The 26,520-nt window shown below is 42.9% G+C and overlaps 2 protein-coding genes and 2 long non-coding RNA genes across 4 annotated transcripts; 2 read left to right on the top strand and 2 right to left on the bottom strand.

Annotated features, from left to right (window-relative positions):
- Positions 1–328: 328 nt before the first annotated feature.
- On the bottom strand, positions 329–5,951 carry LOC104122817 (ovalbumin). Its single transcript, XM_035890574.1, has 7 exons — positions 5,754–5,951; positions 5,063–5,113; positions 4,349–4,477; positions 3,545–3,662; positions 2,203–2,345; positions 1,875–2,030; positions 329–799 (listed from the first exon to the last, which is right to left on the bottom strand). The coding sequence occupies exons 1-7, from the start codon at positions 5,919–5,921 to the stop codon at positions 404–406; spliced, it is 1,161 nt and encodes a 386-aa protein (XP_035746467.1). The 5' UTR covers positions 5,922–5,951; the 3' UTR covers positions 329–403.
- On the top strand, positions 565–21,963 carry LOC118451897. Its single transcript, XR_004841477.1, has 3 exons — positions 565–649; positions 5,793–5,969; positions 21,877–21,963. It is a non-coding gene; the product is annotated as an uncharacterized LOC118451897 (long non-coding RNA).
- On the bottom strand, positions 21,873–26,520 carry LOC104122816 (ovalbumin-related protein Y). The gene is made up of 7 exons (XM_009634990.2): positions 26,270–26,520; positions 25,559–25,609; positions 24,795–24,923; positions 23,906–24,023; positions 23,527–23,669; positions 23,009–23,164; positions 21,873–22,274 (listed from the first exon to the last, which is right to left on the bottom strand). The coding sequence occupies exons 1-7, from the start codon at positions 26,435–26,437 to the stop codon at positions 21,873–21,875; spliced, it is 1,167 nt and encodes a 388-aa protein (XP_009633285.1). The 5' UTR covers positions 26,438–26,520.
- LOC118451898 lies at positions 22,163–26,257 on the top strand. The gene is made up of 3 exons (XR_004841478.1): positions 22,163–22,242; positions 23,001–23,123; positions 26,174–26,257. It is a non-coding gene; the product is annotated as an uncharacterized LOC118451898 (long non-coding RNA).

Here is a 26,520-nt window from a genome sequence, read left to right as displayed (position 1 = left end):
AACCTGGCTTAATTAGAAGACTGCATTTTTTTCCATAAAAATGATGCTGATAAATGGGGTTGTGGTTTTTTGGTGTGATGATTCAGCACTGCTATTGTTAACTTGCACCAGGAACATCTCTGTTCATGCTCATGCTTTCTTTGGGTCCAATTTTCATTCCCTTAACTCTTCATATGTCAGTAAATGATATTACTCTGCAGAAAGGAAAGGCAAAGGGCCTCTATTTTCATGGCATAAATTCTCTGACTTAACTTTTTTTTTTTTTAAATAAAACCTTCTGGTTTTAGAAAATATGGATGAAAGAGAGAGTATGCATTTCTTTCTACCCTTTCTTTCTACCCTTGATACTGCAGTGCTTTGGGTCTTGCCGTGAGGGACAGAAATTCTTTCTGCTTCCTTCTCTTTAAGGGGAAAAGCATCTGCCAAAGAAGAGGATGCTGCTGGTTGGGTTGTGCTTGATCAAGAAGAGGAAAGGGTGGTCAGCCCTAAACTCTTCAGAGACACTTGTACCCTCTAGCCCAGCTCCTGATGAGCCTACCACCTCGCTGCCTGCTTCATAGATATCCACAATTGCCTCATGGATGGCTTCAGACACCTTCAGGCTCTCTGCTGAAGAGATGCCAGACAGATTGGCTGATGAGCTGAACAGGTCAGTTATACCCAAGTCCATTAAGACAGATGTGAGATTATATTTTTCCTCAATCTTCATGCGCGGGAGGTATACTTTAATTTTCCTCTCTTCCATGATATTAGAACTGGTCCACTCTGTGAGCTTTTCAAAGGTGATTGCAGTCTCAAGCTGCAAGGAGACAAGCAAATGAGATCTCTGAGCAGAGAGCACAACTTCCTATGTGGCAATGCAATACCAGTGGTGGTTTTTTTTCTCCTTTAAACTCACTGCTCTTGGAACTGCATTTTTTCTAGGTATATACAGATTAATGTATCTAGGAGAGGAAAGCAAACTATGACTCTTTCTTCTCTGCTCTGTCCTGCTTTCTATTTCTTTAACAGACTCGCTTCCAATTAATTTTCTTAATGAGACAGCTACTCAGCAAATTTCACACAGAATCACAAATTTCACCTAAAGCTCTTTTCTATCTTCTTTGCTTGGGAAATATATTCCAAAAATCATGCTGTGCTTTTGAGTTGTAAGCTCTACCTACATTTAAGACCTCCAAGTAACCAGGTGTCAGTGGTAACCAATTACTAATGTCTGAACTCTCAGTTATTACTGAGGAAACTTAGCTGTGTTCAAATGCCTCTTCATTTTTATAATTTAGATTCTTTGAGTTAGTGTACAAATACTTCAATGAACTCTCATTTATTACAGAACTTTTTCTATTCAAACTAACTACAGTCCTGCTAATGACAATTCATATCAACGATAGTATGTCATGTACATTTTATTTTCTGAAATTGCTTTAACCATTCTAGTACCTCTCATATTCAGTTTTTAGATAGTTTGATTTTTGAAGTTATGAAGGAAGCATGTTGAGCACCACCAAACCAAACAATAATTACAACTAGTAAAGCTAACATGAACTTCCCAGGAAGCTCCTCAGTGTGCAGGAATGGAGATATAAAACCTTTGGAGTTCAAGCTGCTGGAGTAACAGCTGCTTAGCTGAGATGGATCTGTTCTGCAGTGATGAATATTTAACCCACTAAAGCAGTTCTTTAAGCAGTCCATGCTCAGCACAAACTATTGCAGGACTACTGAGACAGCTGCATGCTGTTATGCAGCAATCTCATGTTGTCAGTGTTCAGATCTGTGCTTGGTGAAGAGTTTTAGGATAACTTTACTGTGAAGGGCTTTGCAGCACTTAAATTTCACTGTGTTGGTGGTTTTCTGAAACCCAGCTGCCAGGGCCATACCTGCTCCAGGCTAGAGACATCATCAGGCAACAGCACCAACATGCTCAGCGCTCCGCTGGCGTACGGAAGCTCCAGGATCTTGATTTTCTCTGCAGCCACCACTGCCACTTTAAATGAACCAATCTGATACATCATCTGCACAGGTTTACTTTCTTGCTGCAAAACCAAACAAGATAATATAGTTTTCACAAATATTATTCTTAGTGTAGAAATGTCTACTTACAGTTAAAACTATTGATTACTCTTGTTCAGGAAGGTTGTATAACAACTTGTCTACTCTTCTCATAAATTCTAAAAGAAACCTTTAAGTTTATATATGCCCGTGTACCTCAGTCATTCTGAAAGGCACTGTCTGGGTGTCTTCATCCTTAAATGCTTTCTCCCATACTCCTTTGAAGTAAATGGCATTAACAAGGACCATTTCAGTCTGGGGATCCACAGAACCCGGTTGAAGGATATCTTTGATCATTCCTTTAAGAAAGAGAACACACGTATATAACACGTCTGTGTATAACACATTTAACTTGGCAATCACAACGTTAAATGAAGGGTATAGAATCTTTGGGGAGGAGAGTGTAGGGCAGGAACATTGTTTTGGTTTTGCAGCCGTAGTCTTGTACTTTGGAGGTTGATTTTCTCACTGCTTTTGGCAATAGCTGTTGTTTCCCACTCTGTAAAGAATTATAATGAGTTATAAGACCCAGAGATTTACTTGTTACGAAATGAGTAAACCTGTATACTTTGTGACAACGGGAAGAACCATTGGAACCTTCTATCCCAGGATGGTCTCCAACCCAAAAAGTAAACATAAATACTTCTTGCTTCAAACCAAAGTTGAAAGGAGTTGTCTATATAAGGAAGGTAGCAGGAAAGGAAACCAGAATTTTACTCTCTTTCTTCTTATACTTTGTTCTTGCTTATTCGGCAGTCGTCACGCACATAGCAAGCTCTTCCCTTAGTCCTTTCCCACCAGTTGCTTAATCATGGCCTGGTTTTCACCTTCAAAGTATAACACCACACCAGAGGTCGTGTGATTGTGAGTATTTTCATTTCAGTTAAAAATCAGCAGCCTTTACCTGTGTTTGCTGTTCAGGCCATGTGTTTCAAGCATGCAAGAAGGGAATGTTTTGAGCGGTCCAGGAAGATACTGGAAGAATGGAGGAACCACACAGAGATGCAGTAGGGTAAAAAACGCAACTGTGGTACACCTCTCTCTATGTGTTTCATACGCCTACCTACCATTCATTAACTGTGGTTTTCCATTGCCCTTTACCTGTTCTCAAGTACCTTATGACTGCATGCCCTACTTGACAGGCATACGACAACTCTGGGAAGCTTGAGGGCAAAACTCACTGATCACAGGATGTCCAGATTCTCAACATTAGTGTCAAACCACTTCTCAATGTGTACAAGCACATTCTAATGCTGTCCCTTTCATCAGGACTGGAAGTATTACATACCCTCAAAGCCCCTACAGATATAGAGAGTCCTCTAAATGAGATGTGTCTGAGGGAAAAAAAAAATTGTTAAATGATAGATCCATATCTGGAAAGTGATCTATTATCCAGGAGAAGGAACGGAGGTTTGGGGTCTTTTGTCTCCTGACTTACGTGTTCTCATATGCTGTTCAAACACGGTGGCACTTGTGCCAATACTTGGCTTGCTCTTACCATTTGTCTGACTTTCAACCCAGGAATTGATGAGCTCTCTTGCTTGATCTGCAGCTGTTTGAAAGCTGAGAGTTTCCAAGCCTCCCTTATACAGTTCCTTCACACACTGTAAGTATTCCTGCAAAGGAAGAGTATGCAGTTTTCAGATCAGAATGTCAAAGCATTTTGCAAATGTGAAATGCAAGACTGAAATTAACAGATATGAATCTGCTTATTAAGGCTAATCAGTAAGCCATGATTCTAGTTCATAACTGTTCTGAGATTTGACATTCATTGCTTCAAGCAAGAGTAAACGCCCACCGTTTTAAAAATATTTTCCAGAACTGAGTTTGATCCAAAAATGGCATTCATTTCAGTTGAAGTATGTTGTGGGTTTTTTTTTTCATTTTGCCCACTTTTTAACCTTTTATTTTGCAATGGTATTTTCCTTTAATTTCAGATTAAATGTTCCTTTCAATGGGAAACCTTGGAATATTTTTGAGAACCTGAAGTTATTTTTCAGGTTTGTTTTACAAATTGAGAGAACAGTTGGAGTTAACTCTTTCCAACAAAAGTTACCTTTATTAATTCTAATTTGACATTATTGGATATGATTGTACTTTGCACAAACATCTTTTTGGCTAGGCACAGTTTTTCTCAAGACTCTAGAGGGTTAGGGCTGTGGTAGAGACAAGTCATGAATCCTGTCTTCTAAGTGGAAGAAAATTTCTTTAGCAGAACCTAGACTTCTGACAGTGCTTTTGCACTACAGAATGGTGCAGCTTTGACAGAAATACACCCAGATCAGATCTTAGAGCAACTCACCGGTAGGATTGGGAATGTCTCCTCAGCATAAAGTCTACTGGCAAAGCTGAGTGAATAATTGTCACTTGGTTTGGTGATTTGGGCGAACATGTCTTTAAGTGAAGTGTGGACGCTTACAGATGTGCCGCACTGAATCGTTGGCATGAACACAAATAAAAAGATAGATGATGTTATTCTAGTTTTAGTACTTAGTAGGTTTTTCATACTATATGACAAGAGTAGAGTAGTTCAGACGCTTCCGCTTACAAAACTGTTGTTCATGTCTCATTGCTATAACTACACTGATGTAGTAATTTTCTAATATGTACAATTCTGTGCTGTTTTTCTATTGTAGTTTCCTCATCCCTCTCTCAGGGGGACTCTTAATTACCCACTACAGTAATCTAACTCCATCAGATCAGGTAGGCCATTCCCAACCAGTCCCATTTAACCCTTGACATCCAGCTACCTTGCTTAAGCATACAAATACCTATAATTTTCCCTATTTGCCCAATATTATGGTGCTGGGTTTCATCTTATGCTTGTTCTGAATCCTCTGTTGCCTCCCTTCTCTCCCTATCCTTATGAACAAAGTGTTCACCCAACTGGGGATGGGATGTAGAGCAGTAACTGCTCATCAGAGAGGGGTTGGAACTGCTGAGAAACCACTTTATGGGCTGGATTTTGCTTCAAGGAGAAAGTGACATAGAGAAGGAGATGAAATTATTTCTGTACCTGAGATTCAATACTCTCTCCAAATCCTATGATTTTGTCAAAGTGAACAACCTGTAATTGCAAATAACAGTAGTTGAAACAGCAGGTATGACAAAAAAAAAAAGGTTACGCAACTGAGATTAACACATGATGTTTGAAGTAAACCCATTGGCTAACTGAGAAGCTGGATGACTCAAAAGGTGCAATCCATCTGTACCATCTGTGAACAGCTGTGCCTACTTTAGCCTGCTTAGATGATCCATTTTTCTGTTGAGCATCTAGAAATTGGCTCCAGTGTGTGCTATTAATAATACTGACTTTCTTCCAGGTAACAAGCCATTCACTCTCCGTGAAGGAAGTGAGAGCTGTAGGAAACTCAGCTGAACTGAAACTTTGCACTCTTTTTTGGGTCTTTTGGCTCTTTCCCGGGAGATTTTATCTACTTTCCTTAGTCTAAACAAAAAAACACCGGAATGTGTTGTTCTATTTGAGAATCCTACCACTAACAATGATAAAATTAAAATTTAAATACAGTTTCAAGATTTCTGGCTGAAGCATTTGTTTAACACTATGGGAGTCTGAGGTGTCCACAGCTTCTGATAACTCTGGATCCAGATTCTTTAGCCTGTGAGTTACACAAGGGACATTATCATAGAAGTGCTATGGCTCTGTTGAGCAGCAGGAAGGTTTAAATCCTTAACTGTAGCCTCACCTTATCTATCTGAGCCCTGGTGTTCTCTCTTGCACCTAGGTAGACCATGGACAGAGCTGAAATGATGCTCAGGGGGGAGTAGAAGATGTTCTCATTGACATGCTGGACTTTCAGCTCCTTGAATACATCAAAACAAAATTCCCCGCTTGCTGCACCGATGGAGCCCATTGTGAAACCAGTATTGCCTAGAGCAAACAGCAGAAGTACAATGACAAGGTAATGAAGGAAAACCATACAAACACAGCACAATGCACTTTGGTAGTAGTTTTCAGGCAATGAAATACAAACAAGTAGTTTTGATATCATTCTGTGATAACATGCCTATTGCTATGCTCACACCTCATGCATGTTAGAAACTTTGTTTTCATAAATCTATTTCTGCATTTTTATTCAGTTGCCTTTTTGGCAGTGAAGTTCCTCAGAGGTCTTAAATCTGTATGTGATTTCTGTTTACCTTTTCAAAGCAGTCAAGCAACAATTGCATGTACTTACTTTCATTCAGTGAAGGCTAGAATTCCTGGTACTTTGTAGTACCTTTGATGAAAACAAGAAAATATCATCTGTCTTTGATATACGTGCAAAGCTGGCAATTTAATGTGCAAGTTTTCGTAGACTTGCTCTAGGTTTGGAGAGATATAAGTAAAAGCAGAGGCTGGATGAATTTTTATTTTCTAAAAATAAATAAGTGCAGTAAAATATCTATTTGTTGCACAGTACTTACTGTCAGTAGATCTTCAAAGGCTTGTGTCTTTACCCTTGTTTTAGTAATAAAAGCATGGATAGGCAATACAATTTGTCTAAGGTCACCTAGTCTAGGAGAGAGACTGATGCACAAAATTCATATTCCACCCTATTGTGCTTTCATGTATAACTTGATTTGCTTAAATATATTTATAGATACTACACTACAACCTTTCTGAGAAATTAAATTTTGTTAGTGACATTCAGATTTAATAGAAATGCAGACATGATAAAATAGCAATGTCTACCATAATACAGCACTATTAAATGAGTATTTGTCTGTGGCATAGACCAGAAAAAGCTTTATATTTGTTTCTGTCTGAGGCTGCTATAAAGTGCTGGATGGTATAAGTCCTGTGTAGCCACTGTGCTTATGTGAAGCACAACTTCTGAGGTCAGCATGAAGCTAGTTCCTTTCCTGTAATTTATAGAAATTGTGGAAGTTTGTTGTCTTTCAAAATCCAGCCCTTTATGTAGGTGCTTAATACTGGGATCTCAAGTTTGTCCTTGGAGTATTAAACCCCACCAAGGTTTTTAGTGACCATGCTCGTGAGTATATACATAACGCTTGCACACACATTTCTATCACTTTCCTTTTTGTATACAAGTTCACATTTAGAGATTATTGTAAAAAGATGAGTCTGTACACCCACACACGTGTTTATCTTGTGTAGCATTCACTACAGGGAATACAGTGTTCACTGTAGGGATGGCACTGTTAGAGAAATTTCACACTAAAATAAACCTAGCAAATTCATTGAATGCCACAGTTTCGCTCTCAGTGCAGCCTGTTGAACTGGAGGTCAATCAAGCAAACTTACTTATTCTTTGGCTGCCAAAATCAAACCTAAAAGATGCTGAATGAGGGGATAAGCTGCTCTGAAATAAAATCATATACTAAGCACAAAATAATATTTTAAGCACAAAGATCAGACTTTAAAGAAGTCTCCTGAAAACAAATACATAGGTTTTACATGTAATATAATAGTGTAGAACCCATACACACAGGTGAGAAGGTTTGTAGAGAATACCATTTCAGTATTCTCTCCTTAAAGATACCAAGCACAACACAATAATTGCTCTCTTTTTAACTTTAAGCATAAGCAAGAAATAATATAGTGAGAAGGTAAATTTTCCAAGAGAAATGCTTACCTTTCGAGCTTCAGCACCGAAGGCAATACAGCTTTCCAGCTGTATGTAGGCAGACTGGCTGAGCCCTTGGGAATTTATACAGTCTGAACTGTGACCCACCCGCTGCTGCCCTTCAGAAGTTTGACCTTTGACACCATAAAAATAATTTAATGGGATTAGGTCAGATTTTAGTTTCAATGGGTCCATTTTTGATTGAAGGGAGAACAAATATTAGGTTTTTATTCCATATAACAAAGTGTTTTCCACCAGTACATCAGGATTGTTGGACTGGAGAAAAGACTCAGAAATAATGCTCATGTACCTTTAAGTCTCATTTGCAACTAGATACAGGGATGTCGATAAAACCCAAAACTGTGAAAACCTTAGAGATGGAAAACATAACTACCAGCTATTAGTCAATCTGTCAATAATTAGTCAATTTGTTATTATGGTTTTAGTAACAGACCAGACCTCTTTTTCAATTGATCCTTTCTGAATGTATGAAATGCAGCCGAGCCATGCTAGAGAGAAGACAGCTGAGAACAGGACTTGGCCTGTTATTCTGTTAACAAACCTGGGGAAATAAAAAAGCGTGAGTGTGAGAAAACCAACTGAGATGAAAGTCAAAAGCAGGCACATTTTCTTTGAAAAGTTGGGATGTTTTAAAAAGATCTTTTGATGGGTGTGAAGGTTTTAATAGCAAACTGCTTGATTCTCAGAGGGTAAAAGCGAAATGTAGCCCCAGACAAAGTCAAAAGTAGTTGGCGGCTGGTCACAAGCAGTGTCCCCCAGGACTCAGTTCTAGGGCCAATCTTGTTTAATATCTTTATCGATGACCTGGACGAGGGGATTGAGTGTGCCCTCAGTAAGTTTGCAGATGACACCAGACTGGGTGGGCGGGCTCTGCAGAGGGACCTGAACAGGATGGATGGATGGGCCAAGGCCAACTGTATGAGGTTCAACAAGGTCAAGTGCTGGGTCCTGCACTTTGGTCACAACAACCCCATGCAACACTACAGGCTTGGGGGAGAGTGGCTGGAGAGCTGCCCAGTGGAAAAAGACCTGGGGGTGCTGGTCGACAGCCGGCTGAATATGAGCCAGCAGTGTGCCCAGGTGGCCAAGAAGGCCAACGGCATCCTGGCTTTTATAAGGAATAGTGTGGCCAGCAGGAGTAGGGAAGTGATCATGCCCCTGTACTCGGTGCCGGTGAGGCCGCACCTTGAATACTGTGTTTAGTGTTGGGCCCCTCACTACGAGAAAGATGTTGGGTTGCTGCAACATGTCCATGCGCCAGGGCAGGTTTAGTTTAGACATTAGGAAAAATTTCTTCACAGAAGGGGTTGTCAGGCACTGGAATGGGCTGCCCAGGGAGGTGGTCGAGTCCCCATCCCTGGAAGTATTTAAAAGACGGGTAGACGAGGTGCTTAGGGACATGGTTTAGTGGTGGGATGGCAGTGTTAGGTTAACGGTTGGACTTGATGATCTTAAAGGTCTTTTCCAACCTAAACAATTCTATGATTCTATGGTTCTATGATTCCAAATGTGTTTGTGGTATGCTCTCGCAACGTATCTCTCAGATCTTCCATGGGTAACTTACTGGCCTGGCAGATGATGGTGGAACTGTGAAATCCAGCTAAAGGAGTGTTCATGGTCTGTGGGACAATCATAATATACAATAGCAAATATATTTCAGTTATAAAAGCATTTCAGTTATACAAGCTATTGTTCTGGGTTGAAATAGTAGAATGGACAAACAGTAAAGAAACCATTCTGACCTCTGTAAAGCACTATGTGATTTTTAAAAAGTGGGGGAGGTGAGAGGGGGGTGAATCCCAAAGTCAGTACAACATAATTCTTTAGACCCTATATGGAGAGGTCTGTGATGTCTGTTAAGGAGAAGAGGTAGGCTCCTGTACTGCTGACAGCGCGGTTTTAGACAGTTTAGACAGCGCAGTTTTCTTTGCCTCAGTCTGCTTCCTTTCGCAAAAAGAAATGTGCCATAGAAATCTACTTTCTCCTTGCCGAGTTGTTGTAACCAAGCAACCTTGCTTTAGCAAGACAAGATTGTAGGGGAAGTGCTCTTTTTTGTCAGCTCTCTGCTCTGTGGGTATCAGCCAAGCCTTTTGGTTTGGTTTGGTTTGGTTTTTGTTTTCCCACAGGTAGTCTGACAGATACATATCTATACTTGAGCACAGAATAATACTTCTGACTTTTTTTTAAAGTCAGGTCTACTGCTTCTGTTGCAGCCTTTAAGAAAGCCTAAAAAGCTTGTCTGCTTTTTCTGCTGATAGAAGTGCTTCCCAGAAAGAATCATCCCTACCTATAAAATATCTATTAGTACGTTGATGGAGAAAGGGAATGGGAAGTGGGTCTCCCAGGTGCACTGTTAATTAAAAATCTCCACCATCTGGTCAGTCATACACCAGTAACGAGTTCTGTACATGTATTCTAACTTAGCTCTTCATATCTGTTTGTTAACATATGGATCAATGTAAAGCAGGTGGTCCTGCCACACCGAAACATCCTGGTGAAATAGCAAGGAAAAGAAGGATGGTTTTGCCTCTCACTGGGGCAAGGAACTGTTTACCAGTCAGCCAGGTGGAGGGAAGACATCCAACCTCAAAGGGACACTTCCAGATACTTTAAAGTATTAAGACAGTGCTACCATAGCTGAGAAGAATGTTCAAAGACCATTGCCTTGAGAGGGAGGCAGTAAGGAGGCACTTTTAGTAGAAAAATGTCAACGTTTCTAGAGGCCTGGTCTGAGAGCATGTCACATGGATACAGCCAGGGGACTGGGCAGCTCAACTCCTAGCTCACCCTCCCCTGCATTCAAGGGGAGAGCAGCTGTAAGGGTAAGCAAGCCTTGTAAAACTAGGAAAATATGGTACTTTTTTAATCAAAACTCTCTGGGAGAAGTTCTATCCCTGGCTGAGCTGTCAGATAGAGGATCCTGAATAATTTCTGTCTTGTGAGAGTCTCAGCTACAGAAAAGGGGTGAGTTATCCACTATGGCCAAAACTGTCAGCCATTTTGTCTGAGCAGACACCAGGTCAGGTCAGTAAGGGCAAGGTGTTTCCAAAGTAACCCTAACATATACAATTAAGCTTTTCTTTTTCTTTTCTTTTTTTAAAATTACTTACATTTTTATGAATATTGTTCAGTCTGTTGCCTCCTTTACATGTTATGAATAAATGCTTTTATTAACAATTCACCATAACCTGTGTTAAGAGTGGTGAATAACAACAGGGTGTTGCTCACCCAGAAGTTTGGTGTACCAGAGAGCCAAGGCACTGAACACTTAAACAAGTACCCACATTCCCTCTTTTATATCCACTGGCAGAGTAGATCCCCCACCTCATTTGTGTAGCTCAGGAGGTAAGGTGGTACCACAGACATCAGGAGAGGCAGTAGTGCTTTCTAGTGCTAGGTGGCCAGAAGAATATCTGGCATATAACACAATACTGGGAGATGTTCATGGACCCTGAGAGTCACAGGGAGTGTATCACACCTTACTTTGCTTTTAAGCTTCATGTCCACAGAATAATGGTTATCACGAGTCCTTCAAAGCTGGAGATGAAAAGGCTGAAGAGAACATGTCAAAGTGAGCATATGCCGATGATACTAAACTAGGAGGACCTGTGGACCCCCTCGAGAGTAGAGAGCCCTTACAGAGATATCTGGATAGGCTAGAGAGCTGGGAAATCACCAACTGTATGAAATTTAACAAGAGCAAGTTCTGGAGTCTCCACCCAGGATGGGGTAATCCCGGTTATACATACAAATTGAGGGACAAAAGGCTGAAGAGCAGACCCACAGAAAGAGATCTGGGTGTTAAATATGAGTCAACAGCATGCCCTGGCAGACAAAAGGGCCAACCCTGTCCTGGGGCACATTGAGCACAGCATAGGTAGCTGGTCAAGGGAGGTGATTGTCCCACTCTACATTGCACTGGTGCGGTCCCACCTCGAGTACTGTGTGCAGGTTTGGGCACCACAATATAAGAAGAGCATCAAACTATGAGAGTGTGTCCAAAGGAGGTCAATCAAGTTGGTGAAAGGTCTTGAGGGCAAGACTCATGAGGAGTGGCTGAGATCACCTGGTTTGTTCGACGCTCTTAGTCGTCGTTTAGTTTTAGGTAGTCCCACAAGGAGCAAGGAGTTGGACTCGATGATCCTTACAGGTCCCTTCCAACTTGAGATATTCTGTGATCCTATGAATCTAGTGTCTACAGCTAATAAGCTGTTTTCTCTCACTGTTTATAGTGAACCTCGGATCTGTGCCACTATTTTCAATCTTTATCCCTTTTTTGTTCAGGGCCACTGTTCACAGGGGTTTATTCCTATTTCTACCACACTGGTCTTCCATTGCTGCATATAAGACTTGGCCAGCACATTTAACTCAGTCAGATCTGCCTTCCAAGGGTCCCTCAAGCCTCTCTCCTGTACAACCATGATTCCCCTTCCCTTAATCTGTTTTATCGCACATGAATTACATAGGTGTCCAGACCTGTGTCACAGGCCCAGCTCATCACAAATGGTCTGTATTTTAGGACCTACAAACATATCCAGGAAGCAGCTGCAGTTTTGTCAGTGATCATTTTTTTACACCATCACACTGCAAGTATAGAATAAAAATGGTCCCAGAGGTGTATTTTATACCTAGTGAATTTGATGTCTGTGTAGTGTCCTGGTTGCAGACCTGCACAACACTTTTGTATGTGTTTGATGCAAAGCTTTATTTCATGAGTTATACAAAAGCCATGTTTTCTCTCCAAGAACTGGAGTTTCAGTTTCAGAACACGCCCACAACAAAGCAAAGACATGGAGGATAAAAAGCTCTGCTTTGACAATGTATGAGAAAGACATGCTGTGCTCTTTCCTAGAGGCCTGTTTTGGGTTTCTGTGCTCAAACTGGTAGTGTAAGGCCAGTTGCAAGCAGCAGAATCTACCCATGGGCAAATGAAGACCTGGATGAGAACAGGCCGTCAGGATAGCGTCAACATGCAAAAGGTCTTCTATAGTCTGCTTGACATGGGGTCTAGAGAGAGTAAGCAAACCTTCCTGCAGTTGGAAGGCTACCTGGGACAACTGGCAATGGATTGTCCTGTCCAGCCCAGCTGTGCAAAGCAGTATAAACAGTTCTGTCACACATCCTTGCTTGACAATGCTTGTCCCAAGAAGGAGGTCAGCTAAGGCTCTGCTGCCCTTTCCTCTGCCAGGCGTTTCATTGTGGAGCTGTCCCTAAACCAACACTCTTGAGTACCTGAGCCTTGGACACCTGAGAGTATAAAAGGCACTTTTTATCCAAAAGGGTATGAAGTACAGGTCAGCTCACAGACCAAAGCTTCTTGTCCAATCACAAAAACCTACGCAGAACTCGAGATTTGGCTCTCCTTGTTTCTGCTCTTTTGTCAGTAGGAAGGATCATGTTAACTATTGCATGTTTGTCTTCATTCCCCATTGTGAATCTGGAAGCTGTCTTTCCATGAGGGACAGAAGCAACCATTCACAGAGAGAGAAATCATTTTACCCAGAGTGACTGCAGCTGACTGTCTAAGTGCTTGTCATTGCAGACCTTGGTGCTGTAGCTCTCAGTGATGGTTTCTCTCTCAGTTGTTCTGTGGGACTGTGTTTTTCCCCTGGGCCAAATAAAATGAGGTGTCTGGTCAAGCTCCTTCAGACAGGAGATCGTAGCCCACCTGGCATCTTTCTGCAGCAGCACTGTGCCATTCTGAAGAGATGGATATTGTTGCCTGCAGTGCTGACTTGGCCTCTCACAGATTGCGACAGGGGCATTTGTCATTGCTCTCGATTGTCATTGGGATATCCCATATCGGGTCTTACATTAATTTTAACCTGACAGGAGCTCAGCCCTCATTGTACAGCTGATGATTTCTTAATGCTCCCCCATGAATATTTGTTCTGACATAGGTTGATGTGGCCATTATGGCATAACTTTCAATGATCAAATCCCACAGGCCAGCAACAGGTTGGATGGGAGTATCTGACACAGAACCTGAAGGTCTTCCTCACTGTGATTGAATGAGTTTTAGCCTCACCTACATGCAAAGCCTTTCACTTGCTCCCATACATGTCACGTATCCTGCTGCTGAAGCAATATAGAGGCTGTCTCTGATATGACGAAGGTGCCTTCATTCTGACTGAGCTCAAATATAAAAAGAAAATGCACAAGAGGTGGAAGCAAGGACAATCCACCTGGCAGGAGCACAAAAGCTTTTCCCATGCATGCTGTGATGGAATTTGAAAAGCAAAAATTCTGTTGGAGGGAAAACTGATGAGGGATGTGAAGGGCAGTAAGAAAAACTTCTTTAGGTAGAACAGCAAAAAGGAGACTAAGGAAAAGTCAGGATGATTGGGGAAGGCTCCTGATGATTTGAAAAAGTGACTAATTTCCAGAGAGGAAAAGGAGAATTCAGGAGACTACAGGTCTCTGCAGTCACTGAAAAGGCATAGTGCACTGCTGCAAGGCACGAGGGCTCGCGTTCGCTGTGATCCGTATTAAGAAAAGCACTCAGACTCTGTAAGATATTGCTTAAAATAACATTTATTGCAGCTAACATTAAAAGGAAAAAGAGGATAGTATAGACACTCTTAAATTCCCCCAGATGCAGGGAACCTCAAATTGTGCAACACTGGACAGACCACCAGTCAAGGCATGGCATGAGGATCCCATCCATGGAGATAGATGTTTACTGAAACTTTGGGCTTTAGAACTCTTGCAGGATTTTCTAAAGAGGAAAACAATTCTATTTATTTCTACTGTGAAACAAAGGGATGTTCATATGAAAACATTCTGCTTCACTTAACAATAAATGGAAGGACACAGGTGGTGCAATCACCCATGCCAAGTGGGAGCTACCTACAGGTTCCTTCCTTATGACTGGCAGGTAAAGTTTACCCTGTGTCCCAGGGGTATGTGCAGAACAGCACTGGATGGGAAGCCAGCCTCTACGCTCGGCACAGCACAGGCCTGTGCCTTCTTGTGTCAACCATTATGTGGATCACTATCTCCTTGATGTGCAATTGTATTTGAGTTCGAATCACCACAGAAAACTATGAAGCAAAGCCTCCTGGGAGCATTTCAAAACACATGAAGGAATAAAAGGTGATGGGAAAAGCCAGCATGGATCTGCCAAGGGCAAATCTCTCCTGACCAACCTCATTTTCTTCTCGGTTGGGATGGCTTGTTCTATAAATAAGGGGAGAGCAGAGGATATTGTACACCTTGACTTTAGTAAGGCCTTCAGCATAATCTCTGAGAGTATCCTTGTAGCCAGATTAGAGAGATACAGACTGAGTAAGCAGACAGTAATGTGGATGGAGAATTATCTGGACTACCAGGAACAGCAGGAGCAGGGCTGCTCCATGAGGACAGTGAGCCAGGCAAAGGGTCACCCCAGGGTGGGCAATGCCCTCACCAACTGGTGCTACACCACAAGGCCTGACCCCAGGAAGGCAGAACTAAATGGCAGGAACAGGGTCCATCAACAGCCCCAGATACAAAAAGAGAAGAACCTGGGCCAGGATCCATCTGGGGAGCCCAGAGTCAGGGAGCAGTGAGAGCTGGCTGCTATGCCATGAGGGCCAGTGGGATAGGGGCCTCACTGACCAGAGCCTGCCCCATGGTACCTCAGCAAGGGAAGCAGGATACACCCTGAAATGGCGGCCAGATCCAACCAAGTGTTCAAATCATAAGACAATATTATAGTGACAGGGCAGGTCCAAGGTGAAGCCAAGAAATCAGTCTGCAAGCTAGGATCAAGAGGTCTCACAGCCAGACAGGGCAGGGTAGTGGGGAGGTGGAGACCGGCCCTGCTGTGGCATCACGGGGGCGGGTGCCGATGCCCCCCGGGAGGTGCCATGGGGTCCTGGGCCATGGGCCAAGTGGGGGAGGCCCCACGGGAGGCCAGGGCGAGCGAGGGCTGTTAGTGCAGTCAGGGCTCAGGCACAGCAGCCTCCCCGCTGAGCAAGGTGCATCCTCGCTCCATACAGAGGCCTGGGCTCAGGAGTGGCTCAGTGGCTGCGGGCTGTTTTAGGGGACACAGAGGCAGGGCAGGGACAGTGGGTTGGAAAAAGGTATGGAGTGAGAGGCTTGGGGCTGAGTGAGGTGGTCAGGCTGCCCCGATGGGCCCCAGAGGTTGGGTGGGCACAAGCCAGGGCAGGTAAGAGGGCCCGGCTAGGTGGAAGGGGATTCAGTCAGGAGCCTGGGGCTGAGTAATGGGTGAGTGCTGTGGAGACATCAGGAAGTTTTGTAAGGACAAGGGCCTGCATGACCAGAGACCAAGCTCCTTGCTGCTCGGCAGAGGGCTCAAGGAGGCTTCACTGTCGGGGAGCAGCAAGGGCCAGCTTCTCCTCAAGGAAAGACAAACCAGGAGGCAAGGGGGATCCCACAGCCTGCAGGGCAGGAGCCTCACCATCCAGGGCTCAGTCCCACGGGATCTGAGCAGAGCAGGGCCAGAGATCACAGCCAGCTCCAGCCATGAGTCCAGATCGTAAGGCAATGTCATGGCTATGAGGCAGGTCCAAGGACAAGCCAGGAAATCATTCACACATCAGAGCCGGGCTCGGTCCAGTGATCACAAGGCAGGGCCAAGGTCACACTAGGAGTCCTTGGCCAGGCATGGGCACAGCTGTGTTTGAACTGGAGACTGCTACACCTCTGATGGAGCACAGAGAGGGACTGAAGGTTCAGAGCATAGCTTAAACAGAGCTCGTGGGCCCATAGGTGCTGGTAGAGGCTCCAGGTGTGGCTGGTCAGGACCATTATTAGTGCACTCAGAGCCCTGTCACCTGCAAAAGAGATGGGCCTGGAGACAAGGCTACAAGGCTTGCGTCTGAGGTCCAGCAGGAGGCAAGCCTGGAGACAGGCACAAATACAGTGTACTTCAGGCAGGGACTGAAGGGCCAAGGTTCAGCTGAAATGGGCTTCTGTTGTGGGCAACAGTCTTGACTTCGGGAGTTTCATATGATTTTTTGCTGATTAACACAAATTTTTTGTTGTTGATTCAGGTATTGACAAAAAAAAGTAACAAACTATGAAACAGGCACTTAGACCTTTCATCCCCCCTCCCCACACTAAACTTCAGTCAAAAAACTCTCCTTCTCTGCTTCCTAGTTTCAGCTTTCTTGTTACACTCAGTGCTTCCCAGTCCCTTTGGTGAAGCAGCAGGCAATGCAAGAGGTTGGGGTTGGTGCATAACTATTTCTATCTGCCAGTTGTTGCTGCTCACTTTTCTCCTGTGTTCTAGTCTGCTCCATGGGCTGGGGTTCCACAGAGATGTCCTTGCTCCAGTGTCAGTCATCTGTGGCCTGCAGGCCCTCTGGGGTGTCACTGCCCTGGCATGGGTTGCCTGTGACTGCAGTCCCTCAGAGGTGCCTCCTCTGGAATGGAGCACCTCCTCCCAAGAGTGTGGCTTCAGCTGTGCTCTCAATAACATCTCCTTCCATGTGTCTCCTCTGTTTTGTTTCTCCAAACACATCTCTCACATTTCTTCTGCCACGCTTTCTTAATTATGCTTGAGCAGAGATGCCATATGCTCCTCTGACTGTCTGACAATTTGGAGTACAATCCTGCTGAGGCTGGTCATGCCATCAGGGTCCTAATATTGCCTGTTTTCAGTCCTGGGACTTCAATAGCTGGTAGTATTTTCCATATGTTTATTACCTCTCAATGGATTTATCTTCCATGGTTTTGTCAAGTCTCCCTTTAAAATCATGTAAAATTTTATCATCTTCAGCACCCAGATTGACAATGAGGTCCATCATTCAGCTACCTGTTTGCTGTCAGCTACCTCTGTGTGAGTTTTTTAAACTGCTTTCTACCAGCTTCTTTTAATACCCTTAAGTTCCTGTGTCAGAAGAGATACTAATTAGTCAATCTCTGTCATCGTCTCCATATCATCCAGGACTTCAGAAATCTCTGCTCTTGAGAATATCATCCCTCTCCTAGGAGTCTGGCTGCCTAGGCTCAGGCACGTCTGAAGCAACTGTCCAGCCTTGAATCAGAGCACTGTTTGTGATAGAGCTGTGAGATGCCTCCATGGGGGCCTACACCCCCCTCACCAGAGAGAAGTATTTAAACTGAGTCTTTTGATTGCGGTCCTTGCTATCTTGCATGCCGGTGGCCTGGCCGTGAACCTCACTGAGCTGGACCCCTGTAATGCTCCACTGTAAGTGTTTGTTTTGACCACCAGCAAGAAACTGATTAAAATGCATTTATTGGAGATAACATGAGAGGGAAAAAGGAAATAGCATAGATAATTTCATGTCCCTTCAGATGGTGGGAATGCCATGCTGTGTGGCATTGTATGGATCTTTATTCAGGACACAGCACACTGAGCATATCCCATGCATGCAGAGATTCACTGGTGGTGTGATCTTTACAGCTTTTAGAGGTATGTTCTTAGAAGTAAACAACTTTGTTTATCTATCTTTTCTACCATCAAAGAAAAGTGTATTTATATAGAAACATGCTGCTTCACTTCAAGAAAAAGACAAGGATGTGCCAGCAGCAGCATCACCAGGTGCCAATCCAGGGCCATCTGCAAGCTCCTCCATTATGACTAGCAGGCTGTTTATCCTGCAGCCACGTGATACATTCAGCACAGTGTAGGCCTGGAGGCCAAGTGATATGTATAGCATAGCATAGCATAGCACAGCACAGCACATACCTGTGTCTGATCAGATCAACTTTTATGTGGGTCACTAACTCCTCAATGTACAACACTCTTCAGGTTAGGACCACTACAGACCCTGACACGTGGACTTAACTTCCAGGCGTGATATTTGACCTGCCTCATCGCTACAGGTTTTTTGGGAGTCACTGGACTGCGGCAGTAGTATTGGGAAGTGTAGCACTGAATGCCTTATTGGGGAGGCCCCTGCCTTGCTGGCCTTGCTGTCACCTGCAGCCCTGGGTCCCCTTCCCTTGCCGAGCAGCCTCACCCTTGCCACTCCTCGACAATCGCCTCTCTGCTGTCTCTTTTCCAGATTGAAGAATCTTAGCCCACTAGCCACAAGAAACAGAAAACTGAACCACTGCTCGGTGTCAAATCCTTCCCAGCCAATATGTAGCTTTCAGTTTGATTCATCAGCATGCTGTGCTTTCTCAAATATCATTCGGGAGCCCAGGACAGCTTTCCCCCTGGAGTCCAGGAGGTTCTCTGAGTGCTGTTCCTCTGGTGACTGTGATTAGAGCATACTGCCTGCAAAGTCTTGTGCCTTAAGCCACGGATTTGGTTTGTTTAGGAGAAGGTAGGGCTTTCTTTCAAGTCAAATTTGCAGACAAGTGTGGAGTGGTCTCAGAAAATTATATTCCCCAAAGGGCAGAGAAGATACGTCAGCTCCAACCCTCCCCCAAATGACACGAGAAGGAAAGGCACACTTAGTCCACAGAGCACTTCTAATGCTGTCCTGCACAGTGTTAAAAAGAATGTGATTGCATGGGGCTGTTCTTTTTCCACAGACCCCTAGCAGTACTCACAGCACATAGTGAAAATGGAGTGTAGCAGATGGACAGATGGCAATTTATTGATGTACCAACTTCTGTCATGCTGCCAGGGAACAAAAAGTATTATTGGACAATGCCCAGACTTTGTGGGAACTATGTTTCATGTTTTTAAACTCTTGCTGAACTTCAGAGCTCAGAAGCAGCAGGCAGTGTTTGCTCCCCTCATGACTGCTCTTCCCTCATCCCCTTGTAACACCCTCCATGTTGCTCTTCACAGAATTGCTTCCCATGGGGGCTTCAGCAGCTACATTCACCATGGCAGCTCCTTTACAGCAGGTCCTGCTGGCCCAGACCAGCAATGCACAGGTGCAGTTCTGGGCCCAGCCATCGATACGGGGGGGTATAGATTTTATTCAAATTTGTTGAATCTCCACTTTTGCCTCTCATTTTAGCCTCTACGGAGGATGTTTTCTTCATAAACCAAGTAGCTCTATCCTTTCTACAGTATTTGACTGTGATATTGTATTTTCATTCAGGGCACAGACATCTTAAAATGCCTCTGGACTTTCATCAAATAATATTTCTGTCTTTTTCTTAAAAATTTACTGGGTTCCATGCACAATGCCACTGATCAGAATCATCTGCTTGCACAAAGATTAAAATAAGTACACAGCTGGAACCTACATTAAGCTCCAAACCTAGTTTTCCACAGATCTCTGTCTTTCAAAAGACTTGATAGGCATCACTTCGTATCCCTAGTGACACCTGAAGGAGCAGTTTAAAACAAGAGTCAAATGCTTCTGTTTCACAGTGAGGACATTAGCTGGACTCTGTGCCTTGAAAATGTCTCTCGTGTAGTTTTAGGAAGCTGCTTACCATTTCTGCCTTGATTTTCTCCTTTTCTTCACTTCAAAATAATAGTGAAGCTGAAGAAAGGTTAAGCAATAGAATAGCTATTTTCTTCACATTATGTAATAAATAATTCCATAATAAATGTTAATAGTTTTACTATTATTGTACCTAGAAAGTGCAGAGTGACAGACATGCTTACATCAGGTTAATAACAATTTTATAATTGCTTAATAACCTTACACACTCTGCTCCTTAGGGCAACATCTTAGAAGTCCTGCCTTTTTCTTTTTTTTTTTTTTTTAAATTACAGCAAAACTCTGTTGGCTTCTTTTGGCTCTAAGGAAGCACAACATAATGTATACAGTAAACCTTGAAATGTCATATCTCTTAAAATACTTTCTTGCTTGAATATTTGTGTTAATTGTAGCTAATCTTTTACAACTGCCTTGGGACAACCAGTATTTGCAGTTCTCCCATAGAACTTCATAGCAGGTATGAAAATGTATTTCCCTGCTGCCAGCATCATCATTTCAAGTTATATTTAATGATGACTTTGCAAATGGTTCAGGCAACTCCAAATAGAGCCATGTGTCTCCCTTTTTTAACACTTTTAAAGTATTGATACCGTAATTTGCAGTTTTGCATGTGTATCCCAGCAGAAGGGAGGCTGCTTAACTCAGCCATTAACACTAATAATCTTTCTAATTAGATAAACTGTAACCTATAGAACCTTCCGTCTAAAGACTGTGAAATAGGAAATAACATCTCTAGAAGATTATCATATCAGGAGGCAATAATAAAGATTTCCTCATGAGATTCTTGTGGGTATGAGAGAGCTGAAGCAACCCATCTTTTAAGACAAACACTCTTCTCGTGTTTTTGAAGTTGTATCTCTTAGGCATCACCTTGATATATTTACTTAGAGGAAGTCTTTTAAAACTATCTGGAAATACAATGAAAATTTCAAATAATTTAGCTATTTGATATGCTATATGGAGATAAGCTCAAGGTAAGTATAGGAGCTGTAGGGTTTACCTTGCTTAAGTACAAAATTTTTTAAAACATTCTTAAGTTGTTTAGTGACTTCATGTATGGGTACATTCTGGTTTTTAAAATAGCATCAAATCCTAGTCTAAACCACTTCTGTCAATAATCACTACCCCCTGTATCATGTTTCAGGTTGTTTGGTGCAGTAACCCAGAATACATAATGACACGTTTAGTTTGCAATGCTTTTATTAGAATAAATAGAAGTACCACCAATTAACATTCATAAATCAATGATACGTCACTGGAATGAAGATGGGAAATTATATCAGTCAGGGACACGTTATATTTGGAGATGATGGTTTATGAAGAAATGGTAGACTTTCTTTAGCTCAGCAGAACACGAGATACAGCCTTATAGTATGTGTAGCACAAAGAAGCCCAAATGCATCCTGGAAGCAGAATGCTTTGCTAAAGTTTTGAATTTCATCTGCAAGCTGTCCAAGCATCAGTTCTAGGATGGTAGCCCAGGAAGTTCATCAGAAAGGACCAGGACGATTCTGAAATCTCTGTTTATTTCACAGAACTCCTATAGAGAAACCAGTTTCTCAATAGCACTGGCAGGATTTCTCACCAAAATCAAAACACTGGTCCTGTCTCTCAAGTTATTGAATGGGAAATATGGAAATATTCCTAAACTACCTCCTGAACTTCTCATTCAATTCTGATATAAGTCCTGAATACAAGTTGTGTGAGCAGAAATTCCTGCACCTAAAGATCTGAAAAGTCACACACTTCTTCAAGAATATCTCCCTAGATATTGAAGGCTTTCCACTTTGAGAAAATTTTGAAGCGATGAGATTATACAACGATACTGCAGTAAGGGGGGGTCTGTTTCTGGGGGGAAGGCAAGCATTATTTCCACCTCTTTTTCTTCTCAGGGGGAACAATATCTACCAAAGAAGAGGATGTTGTCAGTTGGATTGTGCTTGATCAAGAAAAGGAAAGGGTGGTCAGCCCTAAACTCTTCAGACTCAGAGGAATGTTTGATGTCTCCCATCACCTCCGCTGAGCCTGATATCTCGGTGCCTTCTTCATTGACTTCCATGTACACCTCATGGATGGCCTCAGATAACTTCAGGCTCTCTACTGAAGAGATGCCAGACAGATTGGCCGAAGGACTGAACAGGTCGCTCATACCCAAGGCCATTAAGACAGATGTGAGGTTATATTTTTCCTCAATCTTCATGCGTGGGAGGTACACTTCCACTCTCCTCTTTTCCATCACATTGGGACTGGTCCATTCCGTAAGTTTTTCAGAACTGATTTTGTTCTCAAGCTGCAAAGAGAGGCAGGGAATTAAATGCCTGAGACAAGAGTGCAGTAGCCTTAATTGCTGTGTTTATACCACTTGTTACTATTTTTTTTTCCATTCCTTTGTGTACACAATAGAACTGATACTTAATATTAAATGTATTTGTTTATCCTGTATGCTTCCTCCTGACTATAACCTATAGCTCATTGTCTTAATGACGTTCTCCAAAACTATTGTCATCCAAAAATTTCTTCATCAGATGAAGGCTTTTTTTGTGAAAATACAGTTCCTGAAAACATCAAATCAAATTGGCCCCAAAACTGCTCCTCCTGGAGCATATTTTATTGATCCCTTCCCTCATCTTAGTTCCTTTTAATGCTACTTTTACCATTTTCCTTTCAGTCAGCTCTTGGAATGCTTTCCTTATCGCTTCCGTTTTATATTTCTTGCTGGATAAACTTTTCTAGTTTAGCAAACCACTGAGTGCTCTCGTGGAAGGCTGAAATCACTTGAAATAAAAAAAAAAATCATGCTAGCATGTCTGTTTCTTGCACCTATGGAGATCACTGCCTGTACTCTCCTAAGAGGCCCGTCTCTTCATGAGCACCTGGTAGCACCTGGGAGGCTTCTGTGCTCCCCTGCCTGCCCACCCCAGCTTTGGTGTGGGCAGCTGGGATGTAAATGGACAGCAAAAGGTCTGACGGCAGCCGAGCCCCACTGACGTGATAACTCTTCTGCTTCCCCTGCCAGGGCCATACCTGCTCCAGGCCAGAGATGTCATCGGGCAACAGCACCAACATGCTCAGCTCCCCGCTGGCGTACGGAAGCTCCAGGACCTTAATTTTCTCTGCAGCCAGCACCGCCAATTTGAAGGTACTGTTCTGACACATCATTTGCACAGGTCTGCTTTCTTGCTGCAAAAACAGAAACATGAGAGGATGTGACCGGGGAGCAATTTTTTCTTTAGGCAGGCAAATGTACAAGCCCTTTGAAAGGGACAGGACTCGATTTTCAAGCATGTAGCCTTTCAAGAAGAGCTGTGTCTGCATTTTCCTCTCTTGCCTGCTGGTGTGCTCTGGAAGCCTGGTCAGATACAGCTCTTGCAAACACTCCTTGGCCTTAGGCCCAGGCACTGACAGTGAGGGGCCCAGCTAAACCAGCCATCCTGTGACAGCAACAGGCTGTATGTGTAACACCCAGACTGCTGGCTGTGTGAGCCAACAGCTTTCCTGGCCAGAAGCTGTGTCCATGCCCTCCTACCTCTGTGCCCTCCTACCTCTGTCACATTGAAGGGCACTTCCCGAGTGTCTTCTTCTTTAAACGCCTTCTTCCATATCCCTTTGAAGAAAATGGCATTCACAAGGACCAGCACAGTATCGAGATCCACAGAGCCTGATTCAAGGAAATCTTGGATCTGTCCTTTAGGAAAGAAGCAGGACAGCGAGTGGTAAGGTACACCTCCTCTAGTGTGCACAAATGCCTGCAATGAGGGCATGGGGTTGGGGGCTGCTGCTTTGTGGAGTTTTGTTTTCATAGCAATAAGCAACCTGCTCTTGCTTGACCCAATTTTTCCAGACATTAGGAGGAGAGGAAGACAAGGGTATAGATTATGGTAGGTAGGGGAAAATATCTGCTACCCATTTTTCAGTCTTTACCATTTGTCTCTTTCTCCACCCAGGAGTTAATGAGCTGTCTTGCTTCCTCTGTAGCTGTTTTGAAATTAACTTCTTCCGGCCCTGCTTTGTAGAATTTCTTTGCACAATTTAAGTATTCCTGTAAGCAGAAGGATTGCAGTTGACAGACTGCTGAGAACTTGAAAATGTATGACTGTGAAATGCGAGATCGTGAAATGAAGCAGAATGGTTAAGAGAACAGTGAACTTTTACCCCTGTCAGTAACACATGTCAGTCACAGCCGGTTTCCTGTAACTGAACCTTAAAGCTCAACAAGAAAGACTACTTCACATATTTAGGTCTTTTTTTTTTTTTCAGATAGGATTCTAAGTTAAAATTTTGAAATATTTTCTTCATTTTAGCAAAGCACTTCCAGTTTAACAAACATTTTTAAGGACAATGTTTGTTTCCTTGTCTTTGTGCCCACTTTTTATTTTGAATATTGTGTTCTTACATTCTCAGATTTCAAAACCAAATCTTCATTTCACTGGGAAGGTTTGATATTTGGCTTTGAAAAAGGATCCAAATTTGACAATTTCAGTCCTCATGCTTTCAAGTCGTAAAATGTATTTAATTTTTCTTAAAAGTTACGTTTTTCATTAAAAGCCGTTTCCTAGCAAGTCAACAGCAATCTTGATTGCTCCCTGTGACTGTTGCAACATGGGCATATTTTATGCCATTATAGTTTTGCCTGGCCTCTACCTAGCAGCCACAGGAAGGTTCAAACTCGTTCTGAACCAGTTCCCCTCATGGCTCACAACCACCTCTTCATCAACAGACAGCGGGCAATTGTTGGTGATGCTTCTCTAGGGTAGAGTCACAGGGGCCTTTATCGGGAATCTCGCCGAACTCAGGTCACAGTACAACTCACCGGAAGAATGGAGTATGTTTTCTCAATATAGAGTCTGTCAGCGATCTTGAGTGAGTATGTAGCATTTGGCACAGTGATGTCTGAGAGAAGATCCTTGATTAAATTGTGGATGTATTCAGAAGTGCCACACTGAGGTGATGACATGAAAATAAGAAGACACATTGCATTAGCTTCTTCTTATCTAGGAAATAAGATCCTAAAGGATTGTCCCTATCAGTTATGTCCTCCAGCTAAGTGGAGACCTCCCCACAGACAGTCACCTTTGGGACAGCAGGTGCAGTGGTGATGGTGCATTGAACCAACAAGTTCATCCTTCTCAGGATAAGTCCCCTGAAATATGCTTTTTGTAAGCATGCAGTTGTGTTCCTGTCACTGAGACTTCTGGGCTTTTCTCTGCCCAGCATCTTCCTGGCCTGCTTTAGAGTCTCTCAGCTGCAAGTCTGACTGCCGTACCCTGGCTCCAGGTGCTGAACCCCTTTCACATGCTGTCCCCCAGCAGCATGTGCCCAGGCAGGCACCCTGGTGCCCAAAGCATCCTGCCCCACACAGTCACTTGTTCTGGTGCAAGATGTGCAACCTGCCTTCTTTCCCTGCTTTTTAACAAATAGGTGAGCTACACTCTCCTTGCCTCCCTCCACAGGTCTCCTTGGTTTGAGAGAATTTTTTGACAGGGTCTGAAACTGCCAGGAGGAGAGGCAGAACAGCTCTAGTTTTGTTCTGAGGAGAAAATAAGACAGAAAGGGAGATGAAGTTATTTTGTCTACCTGGGAGTCAGTAGGGTCTGCAACTCCTGTAATGTTATCAAAGTGAAGAACCTGCAAGAGAAAATGCCAGTGTTAGAAATCACAAGCATGACCACAAATGATGTGAATTTGAGATTTACACACGATACTTGAGGTAAAGCTGTTGGCTCAGGAAAAAAAAAAGTGCTAACTAACTAAGAACATAGATGAACTAAAAATTTACAAGTAAGCTTGCAACGCGTTCATGCCCCCTGTGGCCTTCTTGGAAACTGTAAGTACCACTTTTGTTTAGATGATATTTTTTCCAGTCAATGTCTAGAAATTAACTGAGTTACATAATAAGTACTACTGCCAATAGTATTCTACCTTCCTCTCTTTCTGGGAATTATCTTTTTTATGTATTAAAAAAATCTGATCACATTATCTGGAAGATGACATAATTTAGAATAAAATCACATCATAAAATTTGCTGACTGGTAATCCATTTTGCTATTGTCCTTGAGATTTTTTTTTACCTAAGTCAAAACTAACTGCCCCTTGTAGTGAAAATATGTATCTTTTTTTAGTATTTTCCCTAAACACTCTTGATCTGGTTCTCCATTTTGTGACTGGCTTATTTCTTGTGCATTAAAACAGGTGAGAACCCCATCAGTGGGTAACATACTTCAGTGATGTTACTGAGAAGGAACAAGCCCAAACAGAGGTCACTTCACATCCATGCAAGTAGCTTACCTTCTCCATCTGTGACTGAGTGTTGCCTCTTGCTCCCAGATAGACCATGGCCAGGGCTGAAATGATGCTCAGGGGGGAATAAAAGATGTTGTCGTTGGCATGGTGGACTTTCAGCTCTTTGAATACATCAAAACAAAATTCTGCATTTGCTGCATTGATAGAGCCCATTGTGAAACTGGTGTTGTCTGAAGCAAACAGAAAGAGTCTGATTTGTTTTGATGGAATATATTAATTTTAATGCTAGAAAGTCG

Source organism: Egretta garzetta, unplaced genomic scaffold, assembly GCF_000687185.1.
Source record: "Egretta garzetta isolate BGI_Z169 unplaced genomic scaffold, ASM68718v1 scaffold283, whole genome shotgun sequence".
In the NCBI taxonomy this organism is placed as follows: Eukaryota; Metazoa; Chordata; class Aves; order Pelecaniformes; family Ardeidae; genus Egretta; species Egretta garzetta.
The sequence above is the reverse complement of the archived record's forward strand: the minus strand, read 5'-3'. Positions and strand labels throughout refer to the sequence as shown.